The sequence below is a fragment of the Oculina patagonica genome, chromosome 4 (genome assembly GCF_052425735.1).
Source record: "Oculina patagonica isolate OP01 chromosome 4, crgOcupat, whole genome shotgun sequence".
NCBI lineage: Eukaryota > Metazoa > Cnidaria > Anthozoa > Scleractinia > Oculinidae > Oculina > Oculina patagonica.
This window is the reverse complement of record NC_135761.1, coordinates 61174897-61201680: the sequence shown is the minus strand read 5'-3', so window position 1 is coordinate 61201680 and position 26784 is coordinate 61174897. Positions and strand designations below refer to the sequence as shown.

The 26784-nt window shown below is 39.0% G+C and overlaps 1 protein-coding gene and 2 pseudogenes across 3 annotated transcripts; 1 reads left to right on the top strand and 2 right to left on the bottom strand.

The window, feature by feature from the left end:
- The first annotated feature begins 121 nt into the window (after nt 1-121).
- On the top strand, nt 122-18911 carry LOC144650986 (uncharacterized; annotated as a pseudogene). The gene is made up of 12 exons (XR_013570237.1): nt 122-881; nt 2562-2657; nt 4282-4389; nt 4997-5194; nt 5507-5751; nt 6056-6189; nt 7136-7421; nt 8242-8457; nt 8991-9201; nt 9584-9686; nt 10341-10410; nt 18646-18911. The product of XR_013570237.1 is annotated as an uncharacterized LOC144650986 (transcript).
- On the bottom strand, nt 12716-16800 carry LOC144647801 (adenosine receptor A3-like). 2 transcript variants are annotated; one of them, XM_078507509.1, is made up of 3 exons: nt 16766-16800; nt 13553-14519; nt 12716-13155 (listed from the first exon to the last, which is right to left on the bottom strand). In XM_078507509.1, the coding sequence occupies exon 2, from the start codon at nt 14488-14490 to the stop codon at nt 13564-13566; it is 927 nt and encodes a 308-aa protein (XP_078363635.1). In that variant the 5' UTR covers nt 14491-14519; nt 16766-16800; the 3' UTR covers nt 12716-13155; nt 13553-13563. The 2 variants fall into 2 exon arrangements, with proteins under 2 accessions (XP_078363635.1, XP_078363636.1); XM_078507510.1 differs by having other exon boundaries at nt 12716-13058.
- A 6421-nt stretch (nt 18912-25332) lies between the features above and the next one.
- Nucleotides 25333-26506, bottom strand: LOC144648933 (adenosine receptor A1-like; annotated as a pseudogene).
- Nucleotides 26507-26784: the final 278 nt, after the last annotated feature.

The following is a 26784-nucleotide window of genomic DNA, read 5'->3' as shown; positions in this document are numbered from 1 at the left end:
CAGAAAATAGCCCCCTTATCTCCGGTTCACGATTAAACAGTTTACTGTAAACACCCCCACCTCACCCCACCCCACTCACACAGACTCTGTTGCGCATGGTTACCAAGCGCGACCGGCTCCAAACAATATGGCGTCTGTGACAAGCTCATCCAACTTCGAATGGGAAAATTGGAGGCCAGTATTACCAATGTTACTCTATACCTCGAGCTGTTAGCTTGTTAACATCTTTATTGATGGGGACCGGTAGCTCAAAGAGGACTGCTCAAACAGTGTCAGCCGATGAAAAGTTATGTAATGATCATACAGCAATCAACAACACGACTTCGAATACTGCGACAGACGGCAGGGTGCTCCATAATAAAGGTAAACCTTCAAAAACAATGGAATCTCTGAATGAAGAGGGAAAATCTTTATTAAATGACTCGAATACAAACAACGATAAAACAGTGCCCGTTTTACAAGCTTCGCGAGACGGAGAAGACATTGTACAAAATGTTGACGTCGAATCAACTTTGTTGCTAACTTCGTTCAGCGAAAAAAATCCGGAACTTAAACCACGTCTGATTTCAACCAAAAAGCACTATCAAGCTTTGAAAGAAGCATTGGACAGTGATAATCTGATGATATCGACGGTGCTTGAACATGCCAAATCCTTGATTGATGTTTACTCGAAGTGCAAGAAGCGATCGAGTAAAAGTGTACTGACAGATTTTGCCTTAGCCTTGGGGATTTCGAAGCTTGTGTACGAAATAATTGTTGATCGTAGAACTAAATACCCAGAGGTAACAACCTGGGATAGAAAACCCCGCACGGTGCAGGAAAAAGAGCAAGGAAATCAAGAGGACGAGAATGAGGATACACCAGGGGAAGATGAGAACCAGGTGGGCTGATGTGATTAAGGCCTTGCAGGAAAGAGGATGATCGTAGCACTAGCCTAAGGATCATTCTCTTTTCGCATACATAGGATGTATTCTAATGCTAGGATCATCCTGTTGTGCAAGTGTGATGTGTTTCAGCTTTCAGTTTATGTAAGTGTATCAGTCAATTCCAAGTAAGATCATGGCCCCCAGGCAAATCCCTGGGCATTTGACTTTTTTTTCAAAATGTCTGATCAAATTCCCCACTATGTGGGCCAGTTACATGTACATGGTCAAATGCCCCACTGGTCGGGCTAATATGTCATTGTGAGTTGGGTTTTCCCGTTAACACTTGATTTAAACAAACACTCGGCCAAATGTTGAAATGTTGAAACTACATTAACATAACAAAATACTAACTTCACGAGCTTGAGCTTGCTAGCGTTTTATAGTTTATGGCACATTTTGTCGATGGTCAAACGCCCGACCATCCGGGCTTCTGTTCGATCAAATTCCCCACTATCTGGGCCTCAGTAGCGGTCAAATGTCATGGGGTTGCCTGGGGGGATGATCTCGCTTGGAATTGACTGATACATTACATGCGATAGGTTGCATTTGGCCCTAGTGCTAGGATGATTCTGGTGCTAGGATCATCCTACAGTGCCTCTCAGATAGAATGATTCTAGCACTAGGGTGATCCTAGAGCCAAATAAAACCTTTCCCATTTACAATTAAAGCTGGAAACATATCAGGCTAGGATGGTCCTAGCACTAGGATCCATCCTGTTTACATGGAAAGATCCTCTTTTCATCTAAATAGGACCTAACACATCCTAATACACAAACAAGGTGAAAGGGTCATTCGGCATTGTTTTTACTGATCCATCATTCTCATACCTTGTTAACAAAATAATATATAATTACAGGCTCGACTGCAATAACAGCTATTGTCATAATCCCTTAAACCAGACTGCTTGAGTACCAGATTGATTTCATTTAGTGGCCTGGGTGATAATCCAATTATGGAAGCTTGAGGGGGGGGGGGGGGTCGCTTATTAGGGGTGACTTGAATGGTAAATGCGAGACGGCAAGACTGGTACCTTTTCCGCAAGCCCAAGACATTTTTAGCCTTGCAAAAGAAATTGAGACTCTGGGAAGGTGTCAAAGAAAAATTTGAGATGATGAGACCCCTGAAATTTGGCTAATATTTTGCGAGACACATTTTTTGAAGGACCATTCACCACCCCTCTTATTGGAGAGGAGGGGTGGTCAAAACTTCTAAAGCGGTGGAGAAAGGGATTCAAAACAAAAACCCTCTGAGGGAGGAGTATAGATATTTTCTTGTGGGACACATTTTTAAAAAGAGTTCACAAGGAAAGGTCTCTCTGTGTGTAGTATGGGCATTACACTCTATGGAGGACCTGTCTGCAGAATGTGTCGTGTAAATATGTATTTCATTCATACTTTAAAAAAAAACATATCTTTTGTTGTGTATACTAGAACACTGAAGTGGAGGGGGTGGGGGGGGGGGTGAGGCATGGACTTGGTAGAAAAGGAGACAGGAAGGCTATGGAAGACAGGATAGTGAAAGAATGAGAAGCAGAATTTCATTGAAGGAGAGTAGTTGGGAGTGAGTAGGGAAAGTGGGCACTCTGTCCACCCATACCACAAGAGATTTTACGGTGTGACTTTGTATTAATTTCAGAACCAAGAAGTGACCACACTGGATAGTCAACCAATCAGGGAAGAAGAGATTCAGGAGAAAGTGAATGACAACAAACCAGCAAATGCTGACAACCAGGTACATCTGGGCTAATATTAAATTGATTATAAACATTCTGGACACTTTTCTTTTTCATATATTTGTAGGTGAAAGCATAAGGAATCTACATGCACAACACATGTGTTGCAGGTTCCATACTCCTCTCATGTTAATGACTTTCCAGTTCTCTTTTTACTAACACATTGTTAATTTTATTTTATGGTAGTCACATGTTTCATGTATCAAACATTTTATGCAGCTCCTTGATTTTTCGTGCCATACACAAAACAATCCTTCCATAAGCAATCACAGAATGTGAAATGCTAGTACTTCCAGTGCACTCAAGAGAAATACCGTAAAGTTCCGTGTATAAGCCGCACCTTTTTCCTTAAAATCTTAGTCAAAAATCAGGGGTGCGGCTTATCTACGGAAACATCTATGGTGGAGTTTCCAAAGGCCTAATTAATATTCATAAAAAAACTTTTCAAGACACCACTGAATAAACATATAACAACCTGAAAACTTTGTTGTCGTTCACTGCCTTGTCTTTCCTCTGCAAAGCTGTTTGCAGTGACGCCTGGCGGTCACTTCAACGCTTGCCTTTCCGCTGCGTCCGAGAATTACCAACATAATCGCAAGTACTCACGAGGCAAAAAATGCCCGACCCCTTCGCTTTTTTATTGACCTTCACAGCAAATGAAGCTTTTGGATTATCAAACTCCTATTCTGCATGAAGTTTTTGTATTGTTGCGGGTAGCAGTCTCCAAGAATCTTGAAAACGTGGTTTCTTTACACGAGGGCCAAACCAAAGGAAAATGCCGCCATGTTTGTTTTGTGATGCCCAGACTCCTCTCCACATTTCAAGCTTGGTTACTAAGCATTCATTCGCGTACGAATTTCACAGCTGATTTCATCGAGTGTTTAGACGTGAATTTCTTGAAAAAAAAGACAGCAAGAGAGCATCTCAAGTTTAAGATATTGTGAATTCAAACTAAAAAGAAGGTATGACAAGTGAAATTTTGCTTTCATAAGACTTAATTCATATTAAACATTGCAACAACTGCCATGTCAGTGTTTTGAAACCATGCTTGTTTGTCCTTGTTTGTTTACCAATAGAACTTCACTTGAACTTCAAACTTTTTTGTCTGTATTTTTTTTTTTTCGAAATTTGAGCTTCCAAATCGGGAGTGCGGCTTATCTACGGGTGCGGCTTATACACGGAACTTTACGGTATATAAAAAAATACTATATTTAGAGAGGAAGCCACATCAGCTCTACAGTGTTTTCTGCTGGTCCTCTATCCAGGCTCAATTGGAATTTAGAAATGTTGGTTTCTTTGGAGGGAGGAAAACCAGAGAATCTGGAGAAAAACCCTTGGAGCAAGGTGAGAACCAACAACAAACTCAACCCGCCCATGTATGGCACTGGTCCAGAATAAAACCCAGGCCACATTGGTGGGAGGCGAGGCCTCTCACCAGTAAACCATCCCTGCTCCCCTCAAAATCTTGAGAGAAATGAGAAGCATCTCAAGGGAAACAATTTGGTCTCGTAAGATGGTGGTAACCTACATTGTACCTTTGATACTGTACTCCCTGACACCAATCTCCTCGCATGAAATTATGTGTGTTGACATTTATATTATATGGTGTGACTTTTATTGCAGAACCTGGAAAAGACTATCAAGGATGGACAAAACTCTGAAGAAGGGCAGATCCTGGAGAGAGTTCAGGGGGAAGGTAATGACAACACCCCTATGAGTGCCGAGAACCAGGTACACTGTATGTTAACATTGCACATTAATTTATAAATTCTACATACTGCACCTGTGCAGTATGTGGAATTTGTGTGTAACACAAATGTGTAACATATACCACCAATTTACATCTTCACCCACAACATAGAGTGCAGGGCTGCAATTATTTTTTTTCACTCGAAAGGACATACATGTATGTCCTTCTAAGACACCATCTTGGTCTGACGAAACAAAATTGTGGTCAGACAGATTTTTATTCATCCTTTCCGTAAAATGATTTACAATCAGAAAATTGTCCGGACATCATGTCTGACCACACTAAGGATTTCGTCAGACATTAGCAAAATTTGGTCAGCCAATGTCCGATGACTGACTGTTATTTGCAGCTCTGGAGTGAGCACAGCTACGAGTAATAACAGGTGTTACGATTTACAGTCCTTTTAAAATGGAAGCCCTGTGTACATGTGCACTCTTAGGCTAATAGCCTAAAGGAAAACTGATCAAAATCTGATAAAGTAACATAAATTTGTGTAAGAGACATTTAAAACCTTCAGCAGTGGATATATGTCAGTCTCCTTGATGCATTGAACTGAAATCCTTTATCTTTTTAACCTTTTACATACAGTCTGAAGATGATGAAGAGAAGATAAGTACATTGAAAATGTCACAGGATCTTATTAACCACCTGCTGGCAGTACTTCTAAATTTCTCTGACCTTCATGACAAGTTCTGTTTGGCATGCAGTGATGTTGGAATGGTCCAACTCTTTGTTGACATGACTAAAGATCTCCAAGATTCAGTTCCGTACCATGTCAAATTTATGGTAGGTATCAAGAAAATTACATGTATGAAGCTTTAGTATAATTCCTAGCGGGGTGGAGGTTAAAAATGAAGAGTTAACATGAAATTTTCAAAAAATGAACTTCTTTATTGTTGTATACATGTAGTTTTGGTCAATGTAACAATTGTTTCTTTAGTACAGCAAACTGAGGCAGTCAGGGTTTTTTTCAAGGTGAATTGTCTTTCCCATTGCAACTGTCCATAACCTTCATCATACTTGGGAGTGGAAGCACTAACACTACAACTTTCTTTTTTTTTTCCTTTTTCTTTTCTTTTATGTAATTATTGTAAACAGAATCCTAAAACCCAGTACCTATCCAAGTACACATCACGTGGCAAAATGCTGAACTAGGACCTTGGGAACCCTTCACAACCTGTCAAAACGTGTGCCAACAAGGTCAAACTTTGCTGCTTGCCAGGCAGTGAGTGTTCTCATTCCACTCCTCAAAGCAGAAGTGACACTTTTCAGTGCTAAGAGCCTGCTTGTTTTGGCCTGCTTGATTGATGAAGAGAACAATCATTTGATCATGGCTGATGAAGGTATAGAATACATACACTGAACAATACATGTAAATGTTAAATTTAAAATGTGTTTATCCCGGCCTTTTCCCTTCTTTAGGTTATAGAGAGTCAAAATACTACTGAATATACTAAATCTCGCTTATCCAGACTTGCAGGGATACATGTAAACTAATGTTCTGGGTAAAAATGGAAAACTATGAACATGTAGGAAACACAAGGGGAGATTGTTTGTGTTTGTGCTTGTGTTTATGCCCTGGGAAAGCCAGCATTAAGACTATACCTGACTATTAATTTAGGCTACTTATTGCAATCTTGATTTCAGAACCAATCAAGTTTCTTACGAGCATACTGAAAAAGGCCATCGGATCATCCACACATAGATATTTAGGCCTTTCTGCTTCAGAACTTGCTGAAGGATTAACACAAATTGCAGTCAATGATAACAACAAGAAAACGGTAATATTCTTGTGTATTTTGATGTTGTTGTTGTTGTTTACGGTAATTCCCATTTTTGAGTCTGTAGGGGACTGTTTATGTCGAGAAAAGTTGTCCCTGATAGGGGGTCACCTCACATGGCAAGGCACCCCAGACGAAAAATCAACCCAAAAAGGGAGGGTCCTTTAGGGGTTTCAGAGAACAAGGGAACACGGCCATTAACTTTTTGGGAACATGGGAACAAAACTAAAGGGATATTTAACTGGGGACACTGGGACAAAGGCATATTTTAGGGAACAAGGAACACCAAAATCGAAGAAATACTTTAGGGAACACCGTAACTCAAGGAAAATGAGAACGTGGCAGTTTTTTTACCTAAGTTTAGTTGTAGATTATCGCAAGAATCGTGAGTAGTTTTTTTTTTTTTAATTCTACTTTGTCTTCGGTGTCGCCGTCTTGGATGCTTACTTATAAATAACAATAGGTCACGTCACTAATACCTTTGCCACAGTGAAATTGTAATTTTTCGACCAGAATTAAAAACTATCTTTTAACTCACGGTTCAGGGCCTACATGTAAGTCATAGAAAAATAGCCAAACTTGTTCATACAAGACGCTCCGGTATGCACATCGTTTATTTTAGGAAAGTCGTGTGTTTCCTGTATAAAACACTGAATTTCTACAGATGATGTAGATACGCAAAACAGTCCTTCCATAAGGATAAATTATTATTATAACTAACAATGAACAATCCTTCCATAAGGATATTATTATAACTAACTAATGTGAAGCGCTTGTACTTCCAGTGTTTTGAAGAGAAACGAAAAACACGTCTTGAGAGAAACGAGACGGTGGTAACTAACCTACTGTAAAACGACTTCGCTGCTTTTGGAGCCAGTTGAAAGTTAAGTTAGCTAATTATTAGAGTTACAGGAATAATAAATTTCGTCTGCTCACTGTATTTCAGATTGTCCAATGTGGAGCCATCCCGATCCTTGTCAAAATGCTGCAGAATGCTAAAGGAGATGAGGAGCGACTGAATGCGTGTAACACATTATGGAGCTTGGCTTTTGATGTTGATAATAGAAAGGAAATTAATAACGATGATTACGCTATTTTTGAGCTGAAGAAACTTCTGACTTCAGAAAACAGCCAAATAAAGAGAGCTGCAGCTGGTGCATTATGGGAATGCGAAGGCAAAGAGAAATACTCAGAGGAGAAACAACAGTCAGTTACAGTACAACAAGTCACAGGTGCGTGTAAAACTTTCGTCTGACTCGAACCTTAATTAAGAGTCAACATAGAGCACATGTATAAAATATAGAGCCAACAATGGCCTGAATCAGGGTAGACGACATCTTGTGACGTTGATTTGGTTTAGCCTTTCGGTTAAGCAGAGAATTGGCACTGGTCAGACAGAGATAGCGTTGGGAATGCAAAGAATAGTCCTTTGATAAGGTAGAGGATAACACCGGTATAAAGGAAAGGATTAACAGTATGGTTGGGAGATACTTGGGCGATCCTTTTCGTCGCTAACAAACCTGCTTGCTAAACAACAATTGACGCAAGAAACCAAGTTCATTCAACAACAGTGGAAAAACGGCGCGAATCGTGACATCAATTAACGATGCGACACTCGCAAGGGTAATACACGGAAAATGCGCCACTCGGGTCCCGGATGGAGTGGCGTATGAAATCTACGAGTGGTTTTACATGTAGTTCCCAGTAAAACACTCTCTTCCATAAAATTAATAATACGGAATACTACAGTGTAATAACGCGTCATGATTTGTACATGTATGTTTCGTGTCCTTTTATGATCAAATGACGTAAGAGTGGGGTAATAAAGTATAGTATTACTCAAGGGGACGTACGTATGATACTGGGCTTCAACCCTAGAAAAAAGTGGGGTTTCTTGTAGTTAGAGAGTAAATTTGGGTAAAACGTAGGCCTAAACTGCTTCAGGTCATTGTAAATTAAGGCCTGCCGTCTAGAAAGTCCCGTACAGCTAGGTTGTGGCCGATTTGATCAATAATGTTGACTGCTTAGTCTTTGTTAACATGTATGTTTCAGACACCAAGCACGTGATGATAAGTTACCAATGGGATGTACAAAAACTCGTGATTCAGTTGAAAAACAAGCTACAGGCGGACGGCTACAAGGTTTGGATGGACATTGATGAGATGGGCGGCTCTACATTGGAGAGCATGGCCAGGGCTGTGGAGAATGCAAGCGTCGTGTTGGTCTGTGTGTCTCAGAAATACAAAGAGAGTCCCAACTGCCGGTCAGGTAAGGATAACTTCAAGCCATTTATTTAATAAAATTAAGTCGAATTTTTTGATGGTGAAATCGATACAGCAAACCTCAAACGTTGTGTCTACGACTTCAAAGCGAAAAGCAAAAACCAAACAATCACAACGCAAGTGTCATACATAATTTTAGCCAATCATCTCTCAAAATCGTCGTTTGTGAACGCAATCATCTCTTGTACCGTTTTAGCATAGACTACGCGCAGTCCCTTATTTTTCTAGTGGTAGGTCACGTGGGGAACGCGCGCCTCTCGCGCGTTCGCGGTCTTGCCTACTCGACGAACCCCGAGAAAAGTGGCGGAGTACACGTAGTTTATTTGGCGGGAAAACTACGACCAGGGTTGAACGTCACCTCTAGATGCATGGACGAATTGTTAGCCAATCAACACACAACGTCTGTCAACACTGTCCAATCACATTGCACTGTTTCGTCTAGAAATGAACTAAGATTGACCCTGCTTACAGTCAACCAGTTTGACGAGAAATTTCTTTTGTATTTTTGTATCAATTTAGAAGCAGAGTACACTTTCCAGCTACACAAAGACGTCATTCCGCTGATGATGGACAGTAAATACAGACCTGACGGATGGCTTGGCTTTATAGTGGGTTCCAAATTCTGGATTGACTTCAGTGAAAAACATAAACTGGACTCGAACGCGGACAAGCTCGTAAGGGAACTGGGGAGACAGAGGGAAAATCACAGCTCAGGAAACTACAGTTCAAGGTATTAAACGTGGTGATAAATTTTGCGAGGAGGTTTTGCACATCAAACGCATTTTTTTAGAAGGGTTTAGTGTAAAGGCAACGCAAAACTGAAAGAGATTATCTGTAGGTGCCGAATTTAGTTGTTTACAAACAAAATCTTAGTATATCAAGGGATAGTTTTAAAAACTGTCAGCTTTAAGAATTAATTTTTCTCAAAGAACTTTAGGAAGAACATCGTTTCTAATGTTAAGCGTTTCCATTGTTCAAAGCACGGTTAGTGTCGACTTTTATCTACGTTCTTAAATTTCGAAGTAAAATATATTTGTTTTTTTGTGAGTTAATATTTTACTTTCAAAGAGAACTCGATTTAACACAAAAAATATTTCTTTTTTGAACTGCAGCTTCAGTTGTCGATGTTGTAGAAGCCTCGCCCCAGTCCTCCATCAGATCTTGGACACACCGTGATGTCAAATGTTGGCTGAAGGATGTAGGATTGGAAGAGAGGTCAGTAAATAAAGGGCGAGATTTCTTTGAAACACAGTTTAGGACTGCATGTACAAGGAAAACAAAGACATAAAGGAAGACTTGTTCGGTATTGATGTTTTTCACTCCAAAATTCATAGGATCTGATCTCATGATTACTCCTTGCATTTGGTAGTTTTGATATTCTACCACCTCTTGAGTTTGGTCTACGTTCCTCCTCGATAGAGGCGAGGGGACGGAGGGGGAGGAAGAACAAGGGACCATTTTCAGGGACAGTGGCCAGCAATCGAACATAAACATTAGTTGAGGCACTAGAAGAGTGTAGTGTCTTAACTAAGCCTGCGTTAACTCATTTTTGGGCGTGCGAAAATTGAAGTGATGGCAACAAAAAGGAGGAGAGGTAGAAGAAGGAGAGAAGAGGGAACGCTTACCAGCAAAACTTGCAATTTTCCTTCCCCTCCTCCTATTTTTTTTTGCCCTCGCTCCAATTTTTGCGTGGCGAAAAAGTGAAAAGCGGAAACGCTTGCTACACAGGCTATGTCTTATTTAAAGGCACAATACATGATCCCCTAATCAGTCAATAATTACTCAGTTTAATAGCTCTACATTTGATAAAAAAATTAACTGTTTGCCAGTTCCTTCATTTTCTGAACTTTTTCGAAACAATTTTTGCAGGTTTGATGCAAAGGCTGTGCAAAGACTAGATGGTCCGATGTTATTACGACTGCAAGATCTTAGAAAAGAGGTAAGTGTTAGTTCTTTTCCATTCACTTTCAGAATCTGATATCATTACGTTTCCGAAGTAAGCCAATTTCTTTTAAACGCCTCATTTAAGATGGTCAACATCACGTAGAGAACGTTTATTTGGGATGAAGCAATTTTTTTTATTTAGGATCAGGAAAATGGCAAGAAGCTTATATTACCTTAGACAAAGTGCGTTGTCAGTGGTGTGGTGGTTGAATACAGGCCTAGTACGACAAGAATTGTGTGAAGTTTTATGGGAAAAGATAGCAAATTCCCCAGTAGCGTGAAAGTAATAAACAGAATCAGTGGCCCAGCGATTTTTGCATCAGACTGCACATTGACAAGTCTTAGTTCGAGCCCTGACTGAGCCGTGACCGAGCCTTGTCCTTGGTGTTCTTGGACAAGACACTATACTCTCACAGTGCCTGACTCTACCCAGGTGTAAGAAAATAGGTACCGGCGAAATGTCGGGTCAGCCTGACACAGTGCCGGTGTAATGATGAGAAAGTAGTTCACCATACATGTAAAGGATATTTTTAAACAATTTAATCCAGTTTGCCATTCATGTTTGGAGTTCAAGTTTGGAGAATTTATCTATAGATTCAGACATTTCCCTTGGGTGATTATTTCCTTGCTTCTCGACCCTTCATCTTCGACTTCGCATTAATATTTTGACAAGAAATTAGATTTCATTATTATATGTCCACAATAGTCGCGCCTCTGATTGGCTGCTGAGTGGGCATTTTTCTTGTTGCCGGGCTGCTCTCGGCTCGACGGTTTTTTGAGTTGTGAGTAAAGCTACTAGCGAGGGGGCCACATGCCGCTTCTATCTTTTCATCTGGTGCTCCGATACTTCTGTTGGGGACGAGAGGCCACAGGGCGTCCTCCGTGTTTTTTCCTTGATTTCTCTTTTTTGTGTGCTTGGTCATTTACTATTCTTCGCCCAGATCTCACCTCGACCTTGATTCCTCGCTGTCCTCGGTCAATCATCCCCTCGGTCCTGTTCTCCTTCGGATAAGTAGTATATCACTGACTGTGATCACGGGCAATACGAGGGGAATTTTTGTCGAACGACTCGGACCATGGTAGTATTCCAATACTATTTTAATGATTCTTTCATTGTAAAATTCTTTCTCTTTTGCAGACAAGTCCGGATTTCTTCTATACGTCAGTAAAAACGGAGTTCAAGCTGGAGAGCTTGTTCGATTTGCTGCAATTTACAGATGCAATGGACAAATTGGACGGATAGTCGGATTTAGAGTTAATCGTCCGTTTGCCTGCTTTTGTCTTGAACAGACAATCGAAGACACAACCATGCAACATCCTTTCTTTGTGAAGCAGCACTCATTGTGGACGAATAAACCGCTGACGCCCACAAATGGCAGTGTCCCACACTTGCCAGAAGTGTTCCAAACGCTGTGCAAACAGCTCACACCATAATTCAGGCCGTCTTCTGTTAGCCTACGTAAACAGTCATTTCGCTCTCCGCGCTTGGATGTTCTTCGCGCGAGAAACGTTTCACATTTGACCCGAAAAATTCCATACTGATGACGTAGCTCTACACAGATCTGTGTAGTGTCTCTCATTGGTTGTACTTATTTGCGCGCGAAAATTGAAAAACAAGGAACCAACTAAGACACTACATGAATCTCTGTATCATCAGGATAGAAGTTTTGCGGCTCGAATCTCTTCGCGATATCTGGGCTCGCGAAGAGCGTTATTTGCTCGGGCCACCCTCTTGGTGTAGAACCTGGCTGAACCTGCAGACTTCAGGATCAGACGAGCTGTAAAATGAGTAAACCAGCATAACCTTCTAGTAAGCGGACCACAGGTTCAGTTTACATATTCCGAGGTAGTCGTGTACTAATTTCCGTGAATTTGGCGTAATCAAATTTGGTCAAACTGCAGAATAAATGTGGAACAAAAACTTACTCATTCATCATTCGTGACTTATATTATTATATATAATTATATTATATTATGGGCAATGTAAATTGTCTACTTGACAGTGTAAATCATTCCTCGCAGAATATAAATCATTTCTTTAGGAAGTGTAAAATATGTACTTACGGATTTTATTTTGTATTTCGGAGTTATTACAAATAACTTAATATGCTATTTCAAGGTTAAATAATGTACTTACACAATGTAAACTATGTACTTACGAAATTAAATTATTTAGTTACGGAATTTTACTTTGTACTTTCGGAATTAAATTATTAGAACATTAAACTATGTATTTACGGAATTAAATTGTCTACTTGCGGAATTTTACGTTATTGTTATGTTATTATACAGTTAAATCATGTACTAACGTAATGAAAACTATGTACTTACAGAATTAAATTATTTTCTTACGGAATTTTATTTTGTACTTTCGGAGTCAAGTTATGTAATAATACAGTTAAATTATGTACGAACGCAATGTAATTTATGTACGTACAGAATTAAATTATTTACTTCCGGAATTATATTTTGTACTCTCGGATTAAAGTTATGTACCATAAACGCCCAAATTAGCGCCCAGCTTCAAATAAGCATTTCCCCCGAGGGAAGTATCCATGTGAGTGCATTGGCGCTTCACGTTAGTAAGTTCCTCGTAAAACTTCGCGCCCAATCGTCGGCTTCTTGTTATTGCCTTGAACGTTCCTGGAATTCTAAGGCCATTTTAAAGTTTTCTGCCTCCAGTGACGTCAAACATTACCTCAAGTTTTATTATTTATTATTGTGTTAAAATGTGGGTTCGCTAGAAAAAAAGAAATGTCATTTTGAGGCTGAAAATAGATAAACGAAATAAGTTCCCACCTTTAAACAGCGCCCCTCTCTCGCCTTAGAAAATTAAATAAGCGCCCCGGGCACTTATTCGAGCATTTGCGGTAATTATACAGTTAAATTACAGTTAAAATGTGAGTACTCCCGGGTACAAACACACCAAATTTTTCCATAGGTAGTGTAAGCTGGCATACCGTATGTACTCGAATTAGCGCCGCAGTCCCCATGCAGTGCTTATTCTTCGAGGAAATCGGCGAAGAAAACCTCTAAAGGCAGTAAATGAGATGAGAAATGACGTGAAAATGATATTTCATTGCCCCATCTGTTTATGGTAACAACTCATAAAGTACTATGCCATAAATTGTGCCTACCTTGTAGAATTTCAACCATTAGAAACCTGTAGTCCTTGGCAAGGGTTCAACTGAACCAATCTCACTTGATGGATCGGAGCAACCTCATTCCCTCTTTCAAAAGGAAATACACAACAGTGAAACATCTGCAGGAGGGCATTCTTAAATTCTGGGATTCTAAATGGATATATTATTACATTTACAAGCGAATTACTGAATTGCAAAAACTTGATGGTGTAAAAAGTTGCGTAACTGTAAGTAAAATATGTAAATGCATTAAAAGAAAATAACAGATTTATAATTTGGAATGGGAGCCAAGTTAATAGAGAAGCTCCTGTAATCATAAACAGAGTCTTTGCCAATCTTGCTTCTCTTGCCGCGTGATTCTGGTTACCCATCGGTGACTTTTGTTTCCTCCAAATAACACAATACGCAATACACATCACTAGTAGAGACGTGCTCTGAAACAAAACAAGGGGATAAAATAAGCTGTCACGCGTTATGATGTTGAGGTAATGCATTACGCTCAAAGAACTGAATATTGCTGCTACGATCCATGGTATGACATTAGCAAATACGTAAACACGAAAATTCAAAGTTCGATGACGAAGAGGCCAACTGATGGCGTACATTCTCTCCAAGGAAATAAAGGCAAGCGTAAAAAGAGACGTTATACCAGTAAGAATGTCAGTAAATATGTACACCTCGAGATACACCGACCTCAGCAGAAGATACGGCCGTGGTGAGTACAGCATTGTATTAATAGCTATGTAAAGAGGAACAGTCAGCAATCCAACCAGTAAATCAGCAACAGCCAGGCTTATCAATAGAAAATGAGCACGTTTGCGTAGTCTCTGTTTGAGAAATATCCAGATGGCAAGAACATTTCCAACAACGATCAATGTCGCTAACGATCCAAAACACAAACTCCAGACGATGTTCCAGGAGTTAAAATCCATGACAGAAGCCAATGGTTTAACACTTCCAACTGATAAAAGAAAAAAATTAATGTTAGTTTTATTCAAACATTGGCATCGCTGACTTTCTGAAATGAATGTCCTGATAAGTAACAAAGTTACATCTATAGTAGGAGTTAGTTACAAACATCATCGTTTAAACTATCCTGTAAAGATTAATATAACTACCAATTCCTAACATAACATATCCTTGTTCGTTCAACAACTTATGTCGATCAGAAACGGCTTTATAAAATTAAGTCGACTTACATGGAAGGACATCCTAGTTACTGGTTGGTTGATTTGTTTGATAAACTATTTACGTTTTGTTTCTGCCTTAAGTTATACTCGGACGGAAACGGTCCCTTAGGCCCCGTCCACACTGACCCGGGTAAATTTGAAAACGCATCTTTTTTTCTCCGGTTAGGCCAACCGTCCACACTGAAACGGCGTTTTCGGTCACCGAAAACGGAGCTTTTCAAAAACGCTCACCAATGAGCGTTTGGACTTGGAGCGTGAAATAGTGTATTTTTACATTTTATTGTAAATAATTTTAGAGGGCCACTGGTTTGTTAGTATTTTTTATGTTATTTTAGTGCTACCCTCGTAAAATAAAGACTTTACTTTTACTTTTACGTACTAATGAAGGGTATCGTTTTCAAATTTACCCGGGTTAATGTGGACGAAAAACATTTTACGCGGCGTTTTCAAATTTCTCCGTTTTCAAATTTACCCGGGTCAGTGTGGACGGGGCCTTAGTTCTCAAGTGTCCCAATAGCACTTGTTAACAAGATCGACCAAAAACGTCGTTCGTTTGCTTTTCTAATGGAATGAAATTTAATTAAGTGAACGAAGAAGTGCTCGACTCCTCCCAACCACTCTGCTTAACAAATACACATAGTTGAACTTCATTTGCACACACTGGCCATTTTTTTTTTCTATTTTCAGCGCTGTTTTATTTCACACGTGTCTAAACGCACTTTAAATTGCAGCTTTCACAACCAAAGTAATTATGCAAGACAAGGAGTTAGTATACAAGACGAAATAAAAAATTATGTTGTCAAAGACACAAGCCTTAACTGTCTTAACTTTTAAAGGAGTTTTGACAGATAGGAGCACCTGCAAACAACCCATCTCTCTCACTATGGGTCCATTCTTTTCTTTCCTCGAATTAAAAAGACTAAGCCTGCAATCCTTCGTGTATTTTCTGCTCCTATTACGTAGAAACATGGTAGGGTTGCAGACTAACTCGAAAAATTGTTTAATAAATTAAGCCACCAGGTTCCAAACAAACATTCTAGTTCTTTTTTCCTACGCTGTGCTTTCCTTAGCAAATAAAGTTATTAATTTTATTATATACAGAATTTGTACTGCTCGAAAATTTGGTTGTTAAAAGTTACCAGACTGTTCATTTTCCAAAATATCCAAGATCTTAAAGAAGTGTTTTGCTTTCACGGTTGTAAGGTGATATAGCCGATACTATTTCTAACCTTAAGGTGCCTGCTAATAATTTACACCACATCATCTTTGACAAAACTTCAATGTTTATTTAGCAGTTAATATTGTGAAACCACTGTGCCTTCATCGTCAGTTTTCATGTCAATGCTAACATCTTCATGCCATATGTTGACATTTTGACACCAATAACTTAAAACCTGGGCGATAAAAAATAATGCGTCAATAGAAAGACACCTTACGTTATTTTAAAGCGATTCGTATATATCAATATTTCGGATGAAATTTAAAAATCCAATCTTGCGTTGCAATAAAACCGACAGAGCAATTTTCATTTCAATTAGACTGTGAATAATCCTGCAAACTCACACTGCAAAGAAAATGATGAAACTGCATCCACTAATTATGGGGAACTGAAACCTGGGTCGTATATAATTATCTGAGTGTTAAACGAACAATAAGAGGCGGATAATTCGTATAATTCGGTTCATTCAGCATTTTGTAATTATTAATAAAAACACGTTTTTTAAACTTAGTATCTTTGAAGGCAAGACCCTACTTTTTATCTTTTTATCCAAAAGTAGCCTAACGATGTCACTAAATTTGTTCTTTTTTGGAAAAATTAGCAAGTTGATTGGCTTATCACTGAGCGCCAAAAGGTCTTCCAATCATTAGAATAAGATATATGTTATTTGTTGAAATTTGAAACGTCTTCATGTACTAGTGTGGATCATCTCGCTTGAAAACTGACATTCGACGCAAAAAAGTAAGTGAAATAAATTGTTTTAAATGTTTCTCGATTGCTTTAGTGCACTGAACTTACCCTTTTTGGGGAATATCAATGAGGAGGCCGGTTTGTAGTACGAAATGACCCGTGAAGTGTATTGCTCCAAATAATTTTGAACATCCTGTTTGGGACAATTTACCACAGCTGCCCTACTGTTGATATTATTAGTTGCTATGGCAACGCTAAAAGCCCGGACACAAGCTCTATTTTCGACCTTTTATGGCTTTTAGTATTGACCGACTGTGCTTTGAAAATGACAACAATTTGCCCCAAAAAAGCTCAAAAACTGCTACAATATAGAAGACAGTTGCTCCTGAAATGGCTAAAATGCGAAAAGTTGCTCACAATAAAATAGGATAAATAATAACATTATTCGTTGACATAAAGGTACCCTTAATCGGTGAAGAGCTGCCATTTGTGTCCGAAAATTGCTGGAGTTGCTTCTCCCAAACAAACAATAATCTAGCTAAACGCAAAAAGATGCCTGTTTAAAACCACACTGTAAAAGTTATTGCTTTTGAGATATTTTTATATAACTGATATTATCAAATTTTGGCCCTTTTAATGTAGTAAAAAAAGTTGGTTATGAAACTTGTGTAAATAAAGGTTATTATTATATACAAAATTTGTACTGCTAGAAAATTTAGTTGTTAAAAGTTTCCAGACGGTTGATTCTTTGGAACATCCAAGATCTTAAAGTAGTGTTGTGCTTTAGTGGCAGGGAGATATAGCCGATACTATTTATAACCTTAAGGTGGGTGCAAATAAATTAACACCAGATCATCTGTGACAAAGACTTTTGCATAATCGAGCATCGATATTTACTTAGCATTCAATATTACGAGACCACTGTGGCTTCATCGTCAGTTTTCATGGCAGTGCTAACATCTTCATGCCATATCTTGACATTTAATTTACTGACATAAAAGTACCCTTAATTGGTTTAAACAGAAAGCGATCCAATATAAGAAGCTGAACTGTTCAGCCTGCCAATCACAAATTCCATTTAGACGATTTTATTGGTTGAGGACTGAAATTTACTGGCCTTTGGTGTGGCGTGATCCAAACTTGTCTCGTTTCCTTAACTAAAAATCGAATTAAATCGGCACAAGAAGTACTTTATGTACTAGATTCTCTTGTTAAAAATTTGCCGTTTTGTGGCGAGGGCTCAAACAATCGACAACAAGGCTTAGAAACAGGAAAAGATACACGTAGACGCAGAATTTCCTACTCGCAAGTGCCCGAGTGTCATTAACCGGAGTACTGGATAACTGCGTTGAATGAAAACAAAATAACTAATAAATAAATTTTTTCTTGAGTCACCCACTTACATATTGTTGAAAAAAACTTTTTAGTCAACCACAGACCACGTCTTTGAATTTTTCGCTTCAAGCTGCACTTGTGGATTGTTCCCGTTTCACAATAATATAATAACATGCCACGTTTGAAAAGAGCGTTTTCTCATGGTTCGCCTGCAATTCGCCAGGTAAGATTGCTTCCCAAACGTCGTTATTCGTCTTGTTTAAACTTTTTACGAGCCGTAGTTTTAGGAATTCACCTCTATATTCAGGCATTTCACTCTAGAGTTTAGTCTCTTTATTCACATCGCCTTCATCTTTGACTCTGATTGATATTTCGACAAGAAATTGGATTTAAACCAGTGGATGCGATCATGGGCAATAGACCTCTTTAACAATGTATGTAAATTGTCCATTTCAGATCATGTGATACTCTCCAGAGAGTTGTTCTTTTGTCTATCTGGAAGATTCTCAAGGGCAACATCACATGGTCTGAAATGGGACAACAAAAACGAAGCTAAAGAGGTCTATTGGAGGAAATTTTGTCGCCACATCATGGTAATATTCCAATACTACTTTGATAAAAAATTTAATTGTAAAATTCTTTCTCTTTTGCAGACAAGTCCAGATTTCTTCTATACTTCAGTAAAAACTGAGTTCAAACTGGAGAGCTTGTTCGATTTGCTACAATTTACAGATGCGTTGGACAAACTAGAAGGATAGTCGGATTTTTCTGTTAGCCTGCTTTTGTCTTGAACAGACAATCGAAGGCACAACCAACATCACTTCTTTGTGAGGCAGCACTCATTGTGGATTAATAAACCGCTGGCGCTCACAAATGGCAGTGTCCCACACTTGCCAGAAGGGTCCAAACGCTGTGCAAACAGCTCTGCCTCCTCCACAGGCTTTTCCAAGGCCGATTGAGCGCGGATTCTAATAGAGAGTCGCGAGTGGGAGGACTGGGAGTGAGCGCGTAGCGCGAGTGGGAAGATTGGGAGCGAGCGCGAAGTGCGAGCGGTGGGTTATGGGGAGGGACCCCGCTTTCCTCAATAATTAACTAACATTTCTCCCAACGATCGCGAGCGACTGGCGGCGAGGCAGCAAACAGCTCACACCATAATTCAGGACGTCTTATGTTAGCCTACGTAAACAGTCATTTCGCTCTCCGCGCTTGGATGTTCTCCGCGCGAGAAACGTTTCACATTTGACCCGAAAAATTCCATACTGATGACGTAGCTCTACACAGATGTGTGTAGTGTCTCTCATTGGTTGTACTTATTTGCGCGCGAAAATTGAAAAACAAGGAACCAACTAAGACACTACATGAATCTCTGTATCGTCAGGATAGAAGTTTTGCGGCTCGAATCTCTTCGCGATATCTGGGCTCGCTAAGAGCGTTATTTGCTCGGGCCACCCTCTTGGTGTAGAACCTGGCTGAACCTGCAGACTTCAGGATCAGACGAGCTGTAAAATGAGTAAACCAGCATAACCTTCTAGTAAGCGGACCACAGGTTCAGTTTACGTATTCCGAGGTAGTCATGAACTAATTTCCGTGAATTTGGCGTAATAAAATTTGGTCAAACTGCAGAATAAATGTGGAACAAAAACTTACTCATTCATCACTCGTGACTTAAATTATGTGTTCATATTTGGGCAATGTAAATTATCTACTAGGCAGTGTAGATCATTCCTCACAGAATATAAATCATTTCTTTAAGCAGTGTAAAATATGAACTTGCGGATTTTATTTTGTATTTCGGAGTTATTACAAATAACTTAATATGTTATTACAAGGTTAAATAATGTACTTACACAATGTAAACTATGTACTTACGAAATTAAATTATTTAGTTACGAAATTTTACTCTGTACTTATAGAATTAAATTATTTTCTTACGGAATTTTATTTTGTACTTTTGTAATTAAGTTATGTAATTATACAGTTAAATTATAAACGAACGCAATGTAACCTATGTACTTACAGAATTAAATTGTTTACTTCCGGAATTTTATTTTGTACCCTCGTATTAAAGTTTTTTGCTGTTTTCACCGTTCCCATAATACGTCTTGTTTCTCCTCCAATTTTTTTCCATAAGCATTATATCAATACCTCTTGGATTTACAATGACGTACAACCGTCCCAAGAGAATTAGAAAACAATGCTTATACAATTTTGTTTGTTGGGGGGGGGGGGGGGGTAAACAAGGTGTGTTATGGGATCGTGAAAAAAGCAAATGTACCATAAACGCCCGAATTGCGCCCAGTTTCAAATATGCATTTTCCCCGAGGGAATTATCCATGTGAGTGCATTGGCGCTTCACGTTAGTAAGTTCCTCGTAAAACTTCGCGCCCAATTGTCGACTTCTTGTTATTGCCTTGAACGTTCCTAGAATTATGAGGCCATTTTCAAGTTTCAGCCTCCAGAGACTTCAAACATTACCTGATTAAGAGCGTCCTAAGGGCCTGTTTATATGGAGGAGAGTTGTCCCTGGAAGGAGGGTTACCCTCCATACCGAGCTACCCCGGGCGAAATAGCTTTTCATACGTTTCTTTATAAATAGCTGCGAACTGTTTATATAAGAAATTGCAAAGTTGGCTCGGGGGGCAGGGTGACCCTGGGTGGAGGGTCACTCGCTTTGAAGGTGAATTAGGTGAAGTTTCAAGAAAGCCATCAAGACCTTTTTATTTTTAAAAGCTTTTTAATTGTACATTTTTTTTTATAGTCATATACATTTTAATCTTTTTTTAGCTTGTGAATTTAAATTTTAAATTTTTAGTTTTTTTTAACTATATTGTAATGCGCAATTGAAAATTTTTAAATTGATAATTGCGCAATATAAGTAAATTATTTATTATTATTATTATTATTATTATTATTTGAAGGTGGGGTGACCCTGGGGAGCGAGCCAACTTTTTTCCATATAAACAGTTTGGTTATTTTCGCCTCGCCTACCAGGGACAAGTTGACACATACAGGGCATGCGCAGTCGACCAAAACAAAATTGCAGATACATTGAAATCGAGTTCGGCGGTAAATTTGTCCAAAAAATGGTCGTGGTCGATGTTTCAGCGTTCCTTATTTAAAAAAGGCAGACATAATAGATGTTTCAAAACAACTCTCGCCAGTCTTTTGAACCGAGAGGGCCAAGTTTTGGCTCGGTCAACAGGGACAACTTTTTCATATAAACGCTCGGCAAAAGATAGCTCGGGGGAGAGGGTAGCCCTCCTACCAGGGACAACTCTCCTCCATATAAACAGGCCCTAAGAACGTATCATGCTCAAAATTTATTACAGCAAGGCACCCAAAAGTGTGACCACTTTTAATTTATCCACATTCTTCCGTGCAGATTTAATCCAATCAGTAGTCAACTGGAACCTGTCCTTGGCTTCTGATTGGATGGTGGTTGCACGAAAGAATATGAATTAATTAAAGGTGGTCACACTTTTGGGCGCCTTGCTGTAATATGTTAAAATGCGGGTTCGCTAGAAATAAAAAAAATGTCATTTTGAGGCTGAAAATAGATAAACGAAACAAGTTCCCCCCCCCCCCCCTTCAAATTAGCGCCCCCTCTCTCGTCTCTCTCGCCAAGCATTAACGGTAACTATTCAGATATAAAATAACAGTTGAAATGTGAGTACCCCGGGGTACAAACACGCCAAGATTTGTAAAGTGATTCATAAAAACGTTTCTCTTCTTGTAAAATCTCAAATTGGTCTTTTGTGTACTTATTTTCACCAAGTTTCAATTTTGTCACCGTTTTCCTTCACCGCTTTCCTTCACCGTTTTCGCTTTTCAAGGTTAAAGAAATATCTGGTGTTGTGCTCACCATGTTCATGCCATCGTGCTTTACTCCTGAGAATAGCGCCTTTTGTTTTATGACGCATTAAGTTCTGTAGACGTAAATTAGTAGCGTAAAGCTCATTTAGTATTCGTTTGTCTTTCGGATTCTTTCCGGATTCCAACAACAGCTTTTCTGCTTTCTTTTTTAGCGTCATTTCCTCATTTTCGCGTTTCTTTGCTTTCATCTTGGAATATTTAATCGTAAAACCCCGGATTTCCATTTTAATTAGGTCCCATTTTAGCCCTAAATCTTCAATAGCAGTATATTTTTCTTTATAGTCTTTTATACTTTCTTGGAGAATGGTAACGTAATCGGAGTCTTGTATGAGTTATTAAATTTCCAGGTGCCCGAGCCTCTATCTTGCTTTAGATCCTCTGATTTGAGATGTAGTGTGATTGCAGAGTGATCGGTTTCTGGAGAGTTTAGTGCACTGAACTTACCCTTTTTGAGGGAATATTTTCAATGATAATCGTTTGTGATATCAAAGAGGAGGATCCGTTTGTAGTACGAAATAACCCGTGAAGTGTATTGCTCCAAACAATTTTGAACTTCCTGTGTGTCACCATTTACCACAGCTGCCCTACTGTTGATATTATTAGTTGCTACGGCAACGTTCGAAGCCTAGACGCTAGCCCTATTCCGACCTTTTATGGCTTTTAGTATTAGGCATTGGCCGACTGTGCTTCGAAAATGATAACAATTTGCCCCAAAAATGCTCAAAAGCCGCTCCAAAATAGTAGACAGTTGCTCCTAAAATGGCTAAAATGTGTAACGTTTCTCACAGTACAATAGAATTGATAATAACATTATTCTTTGACAATTTCTAGATTTAGCCAAGCCTAAAAGCGGAGTTCCACACTTATTTTCTGGTTCTTATTTGTGAAAATACTCTCATTGAAAATACAGTTATTGATAGTTATTAAACGTATACTACTCAAGAAAGATCCATAGCCGAAATAAATCGTCAACTCCGATCCAATCGCAGAAATTGCGTATACAAAATCCTGTCATTACCCTAGACAAAAAAGTCAGATTTAAGCCCGCGATATAAAAAACACATGACCTCGATGCTGTACACGTGAGCACGCGATATGGTCATTTGATACTGGTCAGCGGATACCTTGTTTTAACAGCTGTCAATTGACCATAACATGGATATCCAATATCAAAGATACAAGCCGACGTAAACCTTAACGTTTATTGGGGTATGATAAGATGGCATTCTTCCACCTCCTCCCTGCTAGGGATGCCTTGTGACTCCCCACCCCTCCCTGAGAGTCTGTAGACGCGGGCACGCGGCGCTCACTCGATAACCAAATTTTTTCGGTTCCATGGGTTTACCCAATTTCCTTACCCATGGTACTCCGCTGGCGCGCGCGCTGGAGCGCCGCTATAAACATACCCTTAATTGGTTTAAACAGGGATCGATCCCATGGGGCTGAACTGTTCAGCATGCCAATCACAAATTTTACTGAGACACTTTCATTGGTTGAAAAATGAAATTAAGCTTTTAATGTGAAGTGTTCCAAACTTGTCTCGTTTTCTAAACTAAAAATAGAATCAAATCGGCACAAAAGTACTTTTTCTACTAGTTTCTCTTGTTAAAAATACGCCGTTTTGTTATGAGGGTTTAAACAATCGAAACCTCAACAAGCCTTAGAAATAGTGAAAGATACGAAGACACATAATTTCCTATTCGCAATTCCTCCTTCTCTGATTGGTTGTTGTTGTTTGCGCGCGAAAATTGGTAACCCAGCAACAACCAATCAGAGAAACTAAATGAATCTCTGTAGGGCTACGTAATCTACAGCTAATTCGAGAAAGGTTGTCGGAAAAAAGGACAAAAGTGCACACGCGACAAGACCAAAATGTGGTTGCATATTGGCCTGGATGAAATGTTTTTCCTCTCAGGAGGCCTTTTCTGTTGCTTTACTTTTTCGGTCGCATGTCTTAGAGTTTTTAAAATTCTTCTTAAATTCGGCTTGGCTAAAAGTACTTTGTTTCCACATGTCTGAAGAGACAGAAAACGTGCAAATTCGCGTTTGTCATGTTGCAATCTTATTAGTATTCAGCACGTGAAGTATTTTCTCTATCCATACTACCTTTCGGTCTTGTTGCGTGCACTTTTGTGCTATTTTCCGACAACATTTCTCGAATTAGCTGTATATGAGTTAAGTTACTCGCCTTATTACTGCCAATAACAGCTTTCTTAAGAACTTTAAGCCTCACCAAGGCAAATTGAAGTGTTTAAAAATAAACAAAATAGGTATGGATGTTAAACTATTGGTTTTGACAATATGCAAATTAGGTCAGGGTGTGTTTCAAAATGGGTCATTAAAGAGCTAAAAAATTACACGGCCCAAATTTTTCTCAACTGAATTTTGTCCTACGTGCATTGGGATAACTCCAGATATAAGTGTCCTTTTTTGCTAGTAAGGAAGTAAAAAATATGAACATCGAAATTTTGGCAAGTTTGGGTAGTGGTTTTCTCATCAAAATTTGGCCAAATTTCGTGCCATACCTCACACTGTCAGAACCCTCTATGCCAAATCGGCATATATAAAATGAAAGAGCATTTATAGTAGAATCACAGCCTACAAGTAGTTAGTCAAATGTTTGATTTTATACAAGTGCAAACTTACTCCTTCAAAAACAGGATTTTTCATGATTTGAAGGCTCAATATGGGACCACCCCTGGAACTTTGAAGGTAAAAGTAAGAAAACCAAACCCAAATGGCTCTTGGAATACGTCATCAAGGCCAACTTCTGCAGTAAGTTTCAAGAAAATCGGTTGACCCCGACTTGCAAGGTCTGGAACACTTTCTCTGACAATGACACTTAAGAACTCAACGCGCGAAGAGAGTTGTTTGCTTGGGCCACTCTTCTGGGTTTAGAACCTGGCTAAACCTGCAGTCTCCAAGGTCAGATAAGTTGCTAAATAAGTAACCCCAGCATAACCCTCTAGTTACCGGACCACGAGTTTGTTCCGCATATTCCGAGGTATTCGTGACCTAATTTCCGTAAATTTGGTGCAAAAAAATGTAACACAGAACTGTACTTATTCATCATACGCGACTTAAATTACGTACTTCATACATGCGCTATATAAATTATGTCCATGCGGAGTGTAAATTATGTACTCACAGAATATAAATTATTTCCTTAATTTTTAAAATTAAATGCCTTAAGATATTTAGGACGTCGATCACTTGCAGGAAGTGTGGAACCTATAGAAAAACCGGTACCCTGTTAAACACTGAACAGTTCAATTCCCAACATTCGGAAAAATATACATATTTAAGAGCTATTGACTTATGTACCTTTCATACTTTTTATAATGTTAATGTAAAATAAGCTCTAGACAAGTTATACCTCTTTTACAAATACAAGAAAATGGTGAATCAATAAAAATTAAAAACTAGTTTCAGTGCGATAATCAGGAACCTGAAAAAAAATTAACTTTAATTTGGAGCACTGAAATGGCGTCTCTCACATCTCAGGATGTTCTTCAATCAGACAAAGTGGGACGAGCGCTGAAACAGTTTAGTTAGCAACCATGACTTTGGATCCGGCGAAGAAAGCCCCCAAAGCCAGTCAAAGCGATGAGAAATCAAGCGAAAGCGGTTCTTTCATTACTCCATATGTTTATGGTAGCAAATCCTGAAGTACCGCAGTTTATTCTTTCCCTGAAAAAATTTTCTAATAATTAGGAACCTGCAGCTCTTGGCAAGAGCGCAACTGACCCAGTCTCACTTGATGGATCGGATCAACTTCATTCCCTCTTTCACGAGGAATTTCACAACAGTGAAACATCTGCAGGAGAGCATTCTTAAATCCTGAGATTCTGAATGGATAAATTATCACATTTACAAGCGAATTGCTGTATTGTAAAAACTTGATGGTATAAAAAAATGCCAAAAAGTAAGGGAACAATATAATTGCATCAACATTTGCCAACAGGTTCAGAATTTAAAATGGGAGCCAGGTGAAAAGAGAAGCTCCTGTAATCATAAACAATGTCTTTGCCAATCTTGCTTCTCTTGCTACGTGATTCTGGTTACCAATCGTCGGTGATCTTTGTTTCTTCCAAATAACACAATACGCAGTACACATAACCAACAGAGGCGTGCTCTGAAACAAAATGAGGGGGTATAAGAACCGCTCAAGAGTTATGAGAGAGAGGTCACGTAATAACACTATAGAGGTGAATATTGCTGCCAGGATCCATGGTATGACAATAGCAAACATGTAAACTCGCAAGTTCAGAGTTCTGTGGCGAAGAGGCCAACCGATGGCGTACATTCTCTCCAAGGAAATAACGGCAAGCATATACATAGACGTTATACCAGTAAAAATGTCGGCATATCTCGATACAAACTCTGCCTTCTTCACTTCACCAAAAGTTAACGTTGCATTATTTGCTATAAAAATAGGTGCACTCAGCAATCCAACCAGTAAATCAGCAACAGCCAAACTAATCAGCAGAAAATGAGCGCGTTTACGAAGTCTCTGTTTGAGAAATATCCAGATGGTGAGAACATTTCCAACAACGATCAATGTCGCTAACAATCCAAAACACAAACTCCAGACGATGTTCCATGTGTTAAAATCCATGACGAAAGCCAAAGGTGTCAAACTTCAAATAAAAGAGAATTTTAATGTTAGTTTTATTTTAACATTGGCATCCGTGACTTTAAATATCTAAAATTAATGCTCTTATATGGAAGAAAGTTACATCTTGAATAGAAGTTACTTACAAACATTTCGTTTTTAACTTCTGCTGATCTTACATATACCCTTTTCTTTCAAGTTTCATATTTCGATCAACAGCGGCTTTATAAAATTAAGTCGACCTATGGAAGGACATCCTAGCTTTTACATGTAGCTTTCATCCTTTTCGGTTGATTTGTTTGAT

Coding starts and splice junctions, on each gene's coding strand:
- LOC144647801 (XM_078507509.1), bottom strand. CDS start 14,490: ATGGATTTTAACTCCTGGAACATCGTCTGGAGTTTGTGTTTTGGATCG.